At 34.4% G+C, this 12,159-nt stretch overlaps 1 protein-coding gene across 2 annotated transcripts in view; it reads right to left on the minus strand.

Moving 5' to 3' along the window:
* UBR5 (ubiquitin protein ligase E3 component n-recognin 5) overlaps positions 1-12,159 on the minus strand; it is a 173,203-nt gene that overhangs the window by 37,548 nt on the left and 123,496 nt on the right. For both annotated transcript variants that reach the window (XM_037802663.1, XM_037802662.1), the window contains exons 26-35: positions 11,102-11,199; positions 10,144-10,292; positions 9,542-9,633; positions 8,184-8,330; positions 7,967-8,085; positions 7,752-7,878; positions 7,531-7,660; positions 6,260-6,420; positions 5,898-6,137; positions 86-209 (exon numbers count right to left, since the gene is read on the minus strand). In XM_037802663.1, coding sequence (XP_037658591.1) covers positions 86-209; positions 5,898-6,137; positions 6,260-6,420; positions 7,531-7,660; positions 7,752-7,878; positions 7,967-8,085; positions 8,184-8,330; positions 9,542-9,633; positions 10,144-10,292; positions 11,102-11,199 — 1,387 coding nt within the window. The remainder of the gene's footprint in view (positions 1-85; positions 210-5,897; positions 6,138-6,259; positions 6,421-7,530; positions 7,661-7,751; positions 7,879-7,966; positions 8,086-8,183; positions 8,331-9,541; positions 9,634-10,143; positions 10,293-11,101; positions 11,200-12,159) is intronic.

Consider the following 12,159-nt stretch of genomic DNA (forward strand, 5'->3'; position numbering starts at 1 on the left):
AATTAATATTTCTTCTACTGACTACTCCTCCATGCCCCCTGAATAAAAGCCTGTCATCTACCACAATTAAAATAATTAAAACCACCTCTTCCACGTCTGCTGAGACAATATCATCCTGTTCTTCATCTCTGCCCCGAACAGGCTGTGACTGGCTGATGCGCCGCTGCTGTGGATTCCGGATGATGTAGGATGACTGCGATGGACTAGAACTGTAAGGCATCAAGAGGTTATGGATACACTGCAGCTGCACCTCAGATACACAGCATACACTTTTATGCTTCTCAGTGTAAGAATTTAGCTCATTTATTAAGTGAGGCACTTACTAGGAAGCTATTTAAAATCTACACTAAGAATTCTTGAACCCAACAATAATCTGTAGTATGTCAAAAAAATAAAAATCCCAAAAGAAATTACTTTAAATCTCAGAATTTGTTTTTACTTGTATAGTAAAACAAGTAAGATGACGTCATTTCAGATCTGTGAAAGGAAAGACTTTTTTCCTTCTCCATTGTTTTCAGTACCAGTAGTCCTCAACTTCTGAAGATTCTGATACCAGCTTTCAGACGTTAAAAGGTAATATGCTTATTACAAGTGATCTATTCCTTAGGAGACCTGACATGCTTTCTACTTTGTATCAGCTTATTATTGATGTGTGGAGAAAAAGATCAGTTCAGACGTATGATTTTAAAGTAAAATCATAAAAATCATAATCTTTTATCTGGAGTGGTAAAATAGTTCCACTTTCCTAAAAATGTCAAGTTAAGTCACATGAGTTAAAGAAAATCTGACTTGAAAACAATCGAGAAAAAAGCACATGCCTCCATTATAAAGGTGAGACCCAGAGAACACAGCTTAAAATGCAGGTCAGAGATCAGGGGATAATCCTGTGACATAAGTATTATCCTTTATTTCCAGATTAAGTAATACAGCTAAATAACCTAGGTTAAAGTTAAAAGATCTTTATGAGATTACACTATTCATGTTCTTTCCTCACCTCAGCTGCTCTGAGAAAGGATAATTCAACCAGTTACATGTTAGAGTCAATTAAGACACTGTGCCAAACAGTAGTAATATGTAGACAATATAAGTAGCCTCAATATGGTGTTTAATACTAGTACTTTAAGTATCTGGTAAAACTGAGACAGGAATTTCAGAGCAGTGGAAGAGGCAAATAAATAAATAAACAAACAAACAAAACAACTGTGAAGATGAACAGGATATCTCCAACCACAAAATAGATTTTGACATTTTCAATATTAAAAAATAAAAGTCAGCATTATCTGAGATCACAATTAATGAATATTTCTTTTTTTCAATTGGAACCTGGTTGATGATGCTCTCTACCACTTGACAGAAGCAAATCAAAATCCCCTAGATTGTGCACTTTAAACCCTGACTCAAAGAAATATCCAAAGACAATGTCCCAAGGAACAAGAGCTTATAATTAAAAGAAAAAAAAAATCACTAAAAATACAAGGAGACAAAACACTATAATTGAGAGTTAAAAGAAACAACAAACCATAGAAGCAGACCTACAAAGACTACAGACAACGGAATTATCAGATGTAGAAACTAAGGGTAATACATTTGAAGACAAGGGAATCAAAATATGAAAAAAAAATTAAGAGAATATCAAGACTGCACGTTTGAAAAATATCTAATGAAAACTGTAGAAATTGAAATAAAAAACAAATTAAAATGCCAACAGATACAGGTAAGGGGAGAATTAATTAACCGCAAGACAGCACTGAAGCAGTTACTCAGAATGCAGTACAGAAAAACTAAGGCAAGAAAAATATGAAAGCAATTAAGACATATGGAGAACAGAGTAAGAAGATCCAACACACGTCTAATCCAAGTTCCAGAAAGAATACAAAGAGAACCATAAAGAGGTAATATTCAAAGACATAATCATGAGAATTTTTAATACAGAAAAATATGAATCCTTAGATTCAAGAATCCCAATGAGTCCCCAAACAAGATAAATGAAAAGAAATCCAAAGCGAGACACTAAAGTATAACTGCAAAACACCAAAGACTAAGATAAGATCATAAAAACAGAAATAGAGAAAAGATCTTTATTAGGCTGATAGCTAAGTTCTCAATAATCAAAATGGAAGCCAGAAAAAAACAGAGTAACATCTTCAAAGTACTGAGAGAAAATGACTATCAGTTTCGAATTAGAAAAGCAGTTAACCTATGTTTTAAGACCTGGGATAATATAGAATTTTTCAGACTTGGTGGGGAGGGGTGAAGGGAAGTGTCAGAAAGGTATATCAGATTATTAGAAAAGGAACTTCTAAAAGGATGTACTTCAGGAAGGTAGGAACAGTCCCAGAATGGTAAGCAAAGAAAGTGGCAAATCTGTAGACAATTTAAAAAAAAAAAAAAATCAACTATGTAACAATATCTAATTGGAGGATTTTTAAAAATTCAAGATAGAACTAAAATCTTAGACAATGACAGGAAAAAGATAATCTTTGTACTGTTACAAAGAAAATTAATTAAGACTACATTAAATATGCATGTTAGAAGTTCTAAAAGTTTGGTTTTATAAATTCTAGAGTAACCATCTAAAAGTCTAAAGTTGGCGGGGGTGGGGGTAGGAAGTGAATGGGATGGTGGAAACAAAAGGCAAGCAAGGAGGAAAATACAAGACAAATGGAAAGCATGAAATGAGGGGGAAAAATGATCTCCAAATACCAGGGATCATAATAAAATAAAATGGACTAAACTCTCTAATTAAAAAATCAGAATTTCCAGATTAGATTTAAAGGAAGAAAATCCAACTTTATGTACACAACATGGAATGGTTGGAAATAAAAGGATAAAAATAAGTACACTATGAAAAAGCCACCCCCCCAAAAAAAAGGGGGGGGGCTGGTGTCAATAACAGATAAATAGGCTTTGGACAGAAAAGGATTACGAAAGATAAAGGAGGTCATTGTACTTGATAAAAGATTCAATTCACTGGGAAGATATAAATTAATAGCTTCAAAGTACAGTAAAACCCCAATGATGTAAATTCAGAAATAACTGGCTCCATACTTCACTTAATTCCTTTTCTCATACAGAGACAAGGCTAATTTCTTATTTTCTGCTGGGAGAAGGAGACATGAAGAAAAAGGGGAGACCAGACAGGGAAATAGCCAGCAACCTTGTCTCAGGGAGCAAAAAGATAGAGGATAGTCCCTAGCATTCTTCCATTAAAATTTCCCTGGATAAGGCCCCCAAAATAGGCATTATCAATCAGAAAGATTCCTAGAATTGCTGCCAGTGTCCTGAAATTCCAGGTAGCCACAGAACCTACAATCAGACCCATCATAGTTGAACAAGGTTGCTCCAAACCACAGCCCGGACCCAAAAGATATGGTTTAGTGGCAAGCACCAGAACTCCTGGCTGGTTAGCTGCACAGGCTTGCCGGGCCAATTCACCAATCTTGTAATAACACATCACCCATTTTATGTAACTGAATATTCTGGACCTCACTTCTCAGGGGTTTTACGGTATATAAAGCAAAAACTGACAAAACAAGGAGAAATAAATCAACTGTCGTCGGAGATTTTAATATACAATCAATAAAGATACAGAAGTTTCATTAACACACAATTAATAAGACTGATAAAAGACAGGTACAGAACACTGTATCCAACAACTGGAAAGTATTTTTTCAAAACAAAAAAAAAGTTTTAAGTAATTAAGAGGATTAGTTGGCTCACAACAGAATCTAAGGTAGAGGGAGCGTCAGTGTTGATTAATCCAGCGGCTCAATTCTATCAAGCATCAAAGCAGCAGTTTCTCTCTCTGCCACTGGCTGCTATCCACTGTTCCAGAGTCTATCTGCTTTGGAGGCCAGTCTCTGTAGTTTACTAGCTGTGTGACTTTTGACAAGTTACCTAACTTCTCCAATATCTATCTCACTGTTAAATCTGGGATGATAATGGATATCTTCATAGAATTTGGGGGAAAATTAAAAAAGTATTACATCAACAATGCTTAAGAAAGTTCCTATTACATACTAAAATTATCTATTAGTTTATTGTTACATGAGGTGCACGGAGATAGAGAAGAACAGATTAATTAGTGGGGATATAAGAGTTTGAGGAAGTGGAAGAAAGAATAAAAGCAAAACTACTGCACTCAAGACTACACTCAGTGGGGTGATATACAACTCCACACAGTTGTCTGGTCCACACAGGGACTGGTCCAAGTATGTACTTTTTATTAAGAATGCTTGAACACTGGTCAAAATATACCTTTGTAGGAAAGAATGACTGTATTTTAATGAAGTACTTCTGTAGAATATCAGTGTTTGCAGAAAACATTAGCCCTATGTCTTGATTATCAGTAAAGAGATCCTTCTACTGGGAAGTTTTAAAAAACTGGCCCCCAAACCAACCAAGGTAAAGGGAGTGAAGGGGGTAGCTGAAGACTGTACAAATCTTAAAATGAGACTATGAAACAAGGGCAAGTTGACATAAAATCCTGAAACTTAGTAAAAAGAGGCTCATGAGCAGTATTTAAAGATGAGATGATCCCCAAATATGTTCAAAAGGTATAGATTTTTATGCTCTGTATCAAAACCAAGGAAAGTTCATGGGGTAATACTACTTAATTAATTGGTGGGATCCTCACAGGGTATTAGGATCAGGAGCACAGCACAGAGTCCAAGCAGATCTTGCTAGGTGAACCATCTGATACATTACTTGATTTATAACAGTTTTCAGCAAATCCTAGTGGTAGATCAGTGATAAGGCTACCATGGGAGACTTTGCCAGAGAAACCTAGATTTAGATTCTGGAGTATCCTAGGAGACCTCACAATAAAGGAAAAGGAGGACATACATGCAAGCATATAGAGTAATGTAGAGAATAGTTATGGAGTAGACACTCAACATCAGCTCAGGTGAAAACCAGGAATGAAGTCTTGGGAACTGTTCCAAACTCTAAAGCAGACTATCCTTATTAACAAATGTTTCCCAGAAACCCCCAAAAAAGAGGGAGAAGGGTCTTTAGGTCCTAAAAATCCTTATTAAAACATTAATACACATACACATGGAAACAAAATCAGACTTGGGAGATTCAAATAAAATATTTACAAAGCATCTCTAGAGCACCTTTCTACTCAAAAGTGTGGCTCCTGAACCAGGAGCACTGGCAATCACTTGAGAACTTACAAGAAATAGAGAATCTCAAGACTCAGCCCAGACATACAGAATCAGCATTTTTAGTAAGATCCCAAAGTAATTTGAACACATATAATTTGAGAATCACTGTACTGTAGGACACCAGAAAAAGTTTAAAACATTTTGACTCAACTAACTTACAGTATAGTTAGGGAAACTATCAAACAAATGGAAAAGATGAAAGACGTTTAAGAATAAATAATCTTTTAACTAAGAACTTTTTATTATTGGGCTGCTTTAGCCCTATCTTAGATAATATACCTATTACTGAAACTGATATGGCATTTAGATTATACAATTATACACTTATTATACTTTTACTTTTTTTGTTCCCCTAGCCCAAGCCTTTGGACAAGGAGAAAGATACAAGTCCTTTTGTCTCGGCCTTATTTAAGGCTGGATTTAAAGGCAAGAAAAAACCAGTAATGACGTCTACAGAAGGATAAAGTAAAAATGTTTACGAGATTACTGCATTATAATAAAATGGTGCCTTTCTAAAACAAAAACCCACAGCTATATGTTTATTACCCTAAATGTGTAGACAAATGTATAATTTTCAAAGTGCTCTCACATGTTTAAAAATATAAAATCGCTACCATTTGGGTAATAAATGATTGCATACTTAAATGTTTATGTAAAAGTTTTAGCAAGCTAAACATGACATTTCCAGAGAAAGAATTAAGCAGAATCTGTTACCAGGTAGAAATTTACCTGTTAGACTGATCAGATGATGGTCGTGGTGGTAATGGTTCCACTGAAAATAATTCTTCACTGCCTTGCATGGCATCTATGCTAGTACTAGCCAGAGTAAATGGTGCAGTTGGCCGAGCAATCCCCATTCTGACGGGAACAATCAGTGATTCTGCTACATTACACAATTCTTCTACAGCATAAGGTAGCAGTGCCTGGAATACACGCTTGCATTTTCCAATTGGCTGTGGTATAAAGTTGCTAAAGCAAAAAGGAAAATATAGGAGGCTTTTATGAAACCTTTCATATATAAAATGTTATCACTATCACCAAAAATTGTATGCAAAATGATATAAGAGCAAAACTCAAAAAGGATGCCTTACTTTTTCTTTTTGGATGAAGCCATTTCCACACTAAGAATGACAAAAACTCTTGCCACTGAACGCAGAAATCTCATTGTCACAGCAATTGCTTCTTCTCTACGTCCAGGTGTATACTTGTTTTGGAGTTCTTTTACTAAAGTTCCTAGTAGAGTATCTAAGAGCTAAAAAAATTATAATCACTCTATGAATGTTGAGACATTTCATAAGGTGTTCATATATTCATAAAGTACAAAGTTCTAACACTTTTCTAATAGTAACGTCTCATAATAAAATTACAAACAAATTTAACCCAAACATTTACAATGCCAATGATTAATATAAGGAACATGCCTACCACTGTGCTTGACATCTAGTTAGTCCTACATTCTGATTTCTTGTTCTTAGTCCCATGGACCAATGCATATCAATTAATACTTAGAAGAGCAATACTAAATATTATCAAATCAGAGGAAAAATACATTTCATTCACTAGAGGGTACTTGCCGAAAGAGCAAAGTAGATTCAAATACTTGTATCAATAAACTCATAATCCCATCACCCTCACTTAACCATTATTATTTCTCTCAGATCTCTTTCCTGTGCGTGCTTTATTAAGTAGATGTTAGAACATACACTTTCATATTCTCTTTTTATTGTTGTTTATTATTATTTTTAAAAATAAAAACCTTTATTTTTAAATTGCTGCATTTGACCAAGTGGTTGTAATTTGATTAAATAGCCCACTATTATTGCATTCATAGAGTATTTCCATTTTTTAATTTTACATAATTCTATAGCATGATCTTATCTTTCTTATATTTTAAGTTTTTCTTTATGAAAGATTCTGAGGGCATTGGTATTTTATGGTTCTTGGCATTGCCAACTTGTTTTCTAAAGAGTATCAAATGCTGTGCTATCCCATCAGTGCCTGACTGTGTTCTTTTTACCAAAACATCAGTCCAGGATTTTATGGTTTAGAATTTTTTCTAATTTCACAGTAAACATGGTATACCTCATAAAAACTGGCACTAAGTTACTATTAATTCTGAACATCATTTCATATGTTTATATACTGTTGTATTTTAATACATTTTAGATGGATTTTTACTGAGAATGAAAGAGCTTCTGCTTGTTAACTGAGACACTTCAATAACCAACTTATTCCATTCCCCTTAATGTACTATTTATTTAGAAGTTATCAGTACTTAGGAGTTTGGAATAGAAAATCATGGGATGCTAAATAAGAAAAATGTACTTTTCAAATGCTGGTTACAAACATTCAAAGAACTTACCAAAATATCTGCTGTACACTTGACTATAAGGCAATGAGTGAAACAGTCCAGCCGAATTGTGCCACTTTGTTGATTGAGGTATACTTGTTCTTCAGGCAAAAGATGGCCTATCCTACTGCTGGCACTGAGACTTGAGGGGAAAGGAGAGACAAAATAATACTATATAGGCTCCACTAATGGGGGAAATAGATAAATCACAAAATGTTTTAATGAATACATACGGGTCTTTATTCTCCTGTGACCCAAACATAATCATGGATTTCAAGGCATTCCAGTCCTGTAGAACACGCTCCAATGCAAGCTGGGCAAATCTTGGGGGCTCTAAATCATGATCAGGCATATCTGAATCTAAAAATTAGAAAAAGAAAAATAGTGTGTAAGACAGAAACAAAACATTTTGCTTTTCTCATGTGTCATAAATATCAAATTTACTCACCTTCAGGATTAGCTGTTTTTCGGTTACGATCCTCCCTGATTCGAGGTGGTCTGTACTGGCAATGCTCTACTGTCTGCCTGGCAACTGTCTGCACTAAAAACAGTAAGAGGTGTTCTCCCCTGCAAAACAGAACACTGTTGTGAGAAAAGAAAAGGCTACTCAGATGTGCCATGTCTTTTCAATGTAACTTATTTTCTACCCTAAAAATCCCACTTGCCTGCTATTTGGCAGAGTGACCAGATTAGTAGCTGTGAGCAGGCGGTAAAGTAGATCTAGACGAGCAGATTTCTGTCCAGCAATTAGAGTTTTACATTTACATTTCTCCCAGCAATCACAATAGGCTGTTGGCGATGTCCGTTTGAGTCTGGAAAGAATTCAAAGTCCAAAAACTGAAATTTTAAAATATACAAAGAATAAAAAAAAAAAAAAAAAACACACAAATGTCTATGTTGAAATTACAGAGGTGTAACTCAATGAAACCAGATAGAATCCTTGTGGATTTTTAAGTGCCTGGTGTAACTGTTAAATCTTACATAACAAGAAAGTACTTAGTGGTATGAAATCTACACACAAAATTCCCATGAGAAGAAGTCCACGTAATGACTCTGGAACATCTTCCTTAATTCCTCATAGACCCAATCTCATTTAAGTGGTCCTCTCCTATTTGCATCTAATGAATCTTGCTCCCCCATAAGGGCAGGTATTTTTTGCTTATGCTCTCTAACAGGGCTGAAAGCACAGTAAAAGCAGGGAGTACAGACTATTTTATCTACCACAATTCTAGCATCTAGCACAGTGAGTGCACTTAATAAGCATGAAGTGAATAAACATTTTATCACTCTTAGATGCTTAAAGTAAGGAAGACAAAATTATTAGCCAAAATTTTTTAATAAACAAACTTCAGTGCTCCACTTGTCCTATACAATTACTATTTTAAAGCATAACTTATGGTTTTTACAGTCCGATTCTCTATAAACTATAACATCTACACATTTGCAACATTTTTATAGCTGATATCCCTATTGATGATCTCAAGCATTGAAAAAGAAGTATTTTATTGCTTCTGAGGTCTGTGGAAACTAACAAACTACCCATCTATTGTTGGATGAAAGGTTACTTCATCTAGTTAAGAAGAAAATAAGGCATAGGCCAAACATTCACCATGATTCTAGTAATGCCTGTGGCCAATTTCCTGCTAGAAGATCCCACACTACAGGGGGCCTACGACCTGGCTGGAGAATACAGACAAAAACATTTTGTAGATGTGTTTCTCAAAGGACTACTGTGAGCCTAGTCACAATGTATGAGCACATGTTTCTTAGCATATTAGCCTAGTTTTATTTAAAGAGGGTTTATCCTAGAACTAGCAAAAAATAAACATTTCAAAGTACACTTTAACTCAAAAACCACATTTTTATAAATAAAAAGGCTTGAGGAGAGGGCAATCTGAGAAACCTTCAGGCTTTCTGAATTATGAAACAATGAAAACATGATTTAGTATAGACTATTTAAATACAGAAAAATGAATTAAACAGTTTATAATTTTAAGCAAGGGAAAACTAGAATTGTACTCACTTGCAGTCATGACCTTTATGGCAAACCCTTGCACATTCCGTACAACAACAAAGTGACTCCAGCAAGCCACAAGTTCGACACTCAAAAATATCCTAAAATTAAAATGGTATACCTTTAAAAATAATTACAAGTATTTGTATAGCCCATCATAGTAATTATATCTACTAGTTCCTAAAACAGTTCAATCACAATGGTGGTAGATTAAAATTAATGTTGTGTTCCAGAAAGCAGTCACAGAAGGCTATTCTGAATATACATTTTGTAACATTATAAAATGGAGATAAAGTATTACCAATAGGGCAAAAATAACTTTTATCGTCTGGAAAATAGACATTATAATCTACATCATGAGTTGCAGACCTGATTATACTACCCAGTAAGATTTCCAATTTTCATATTTAATTTAACAACCACTCCCTTCACCTCATTTTATTAAAGAATTAAATCAAAATTAATTTTCTTTGGAAAATTTTGTAAATCAAAGTAAAGTGAAATAGCAGTCTTGCAGTTCCAAAGCTGAGAACCATAATTCTAGTGATGATCAAAAGGGGGGGAAGGGTGCTGAAGATAGCAGAAATATAGGGAAATGTAAAATAACTTACCTGATTAATGTGTTCTGCACCAGTCCATGTAAAACTGCAGGTATCATTACAACATAAGACATATAAAGGAGAGTCATCAGGGTTGGTACCTGATGGGCAAACCATTCCCATAAATACATCTTCTTCTTTTTCACTTGAAGATACTTCAGCTAAAAAGATTAAGAACATAGTAGTTCATATATAGGAAAGGACTTAATCACAGTCATCTACTACTTTCCTCAAATGTAAAAGTCCTAACATATACACAGTACAAATCAGAAACTACTATCTATTAATTGAAAAAAAAATTGATATACAAAATCACCATGCAAGGAAATCCAGTCAATTTTGGAGCAAAATAAGGCACAGTAGAATGATATCATCATAACCCAAAACCACTTATCATGACACCACCAACATACATTCCTTAACTCTACATTAGGAAGTTAAGACTCAAGTCCTAGCTCTATTTTGCAAAGTATAGGCAATCTCATATATTATTTATCACCAGTTGTTTTTAAAAAGATAACTTTATTAATCTTTTTAAAGGCCAGCTGGCAGGAATTAACATTCTTTTGATGTCTTCTAAGAAGCAGGAATTCCAAGCCAGAAGTAACTACAATCAAATGGCTGCCTTATGATTTCAATAAAATTTTATCACTACCACCAATTAACCAATGACAGGTTCTATCAGTAATCCACCTTTATTTTCAAAAGAACAGTTATTACACTATCCATTAAGGAATATTTTTTTAAATTAAAGTATCTTCAGAAACTTATGACAGCTGCTTTTTGATGAAAAGATACACTATAACTGAGAAAAGTATATGCACATAAATTTTATATATACAACACACAAGAATTATCGTACAGCTTCCAATCAATTATATCATTTATAAAGAAATTAAGTTTGAATAATTATGATATTGGTGTCTTTAGAAAGATCTTTATAAGTTGAAAAATAAGCGGTTCTATTTACCTTTTGCAATTTTCTGGGCTGTTTCTAAGATGGTAATTGCAGCAGGGTAAGCTCGGCCACTTACAGCTGACATAAAGGGCGTCATCCCTCTTGCATCTCTAGAATGAGGAAAAAAAAGGGTACATAAAATATTGTTTTCCTTTCTGATTATAAAAGAAATACATGTTCATGATGAAACAAAAATTTTGTTTTATTAAAAAATGTCCCACAAGCCAAATTGTTATTCTGGTGGTGTTTTCTGCTCTGTTTATCTCATTTAAGGAAGAGAGCCACCTCTGTGGAATCTTTGACTTTTTAAACCATGTTTTCATTTTGTTGGCCTTAGTGAGACAAAAGAATAGCCCAGCAAGAGCTCTGGAGTCATACTGCCTGATGCTAAATCCAGGTTCTAACACTTTCTAGATTTGAGGATAGTAACAGTCTCTATCTTAGAGAATGATGCTGAAGATTAAATGAGTTATTAATTTAAAAAGCTTCTACCACAATGCCTAGCAAATAACATGTACTCAATAAAATTTATATACAGTATATATACAGTTCCACCATCTAAACCTACCTGCTTGATATATCTAACTTGGAATGTCCCTGTTAACTCAGATTCAACATAGCTAAGAATTAAATCATCTTTCTCCCCAAATCTGCTCTCTACCTTGACTTATCTACTTCAGCTAAGATAATGCAATCAATACTCTTCAATTTTAAAAAAACATGCCAACACTTTCGATTAAAACCAAAGCAAACACGCAAACAAAAAACCATACTATTCTCTCCCCAGAAGAAGCATGAACTGGTTGAGAATAATGGAATCTTCTTCATTTTTACTAAACAGGATGATTTTATCAAAATTTATTTTCTTTAGCTTAAAGTTACAAAAGCAAAATCCAACAACTCACACCTGGTTTTGGAGGGGATCCTTCCATTGAAAATCCTGAATATGCTTTTTCAAATCCCTCAACACACTGCACCCCCATTACCACCATGCTCTAATTGAGCTTCACTGCTCTGATGTATTCTCCCAGCACTATCTATATTGCCAAACAAAATTAAGAAAAGATCTT

The sequence above is a fragment of the Choloepus didactylus genome, chromosome 14, assembly GCF_015220235.1.
Source record: "Choloepus didactylus isolate mChoDid1 chromosome 14, mChoDid1.pri, whole genome shotgun sequence".
NCBI lineage: Eukaryota > Metazoa > Chordata > Mammalia > Pilosa > Megalonychidae > Choloepus > Choloepus didactylus.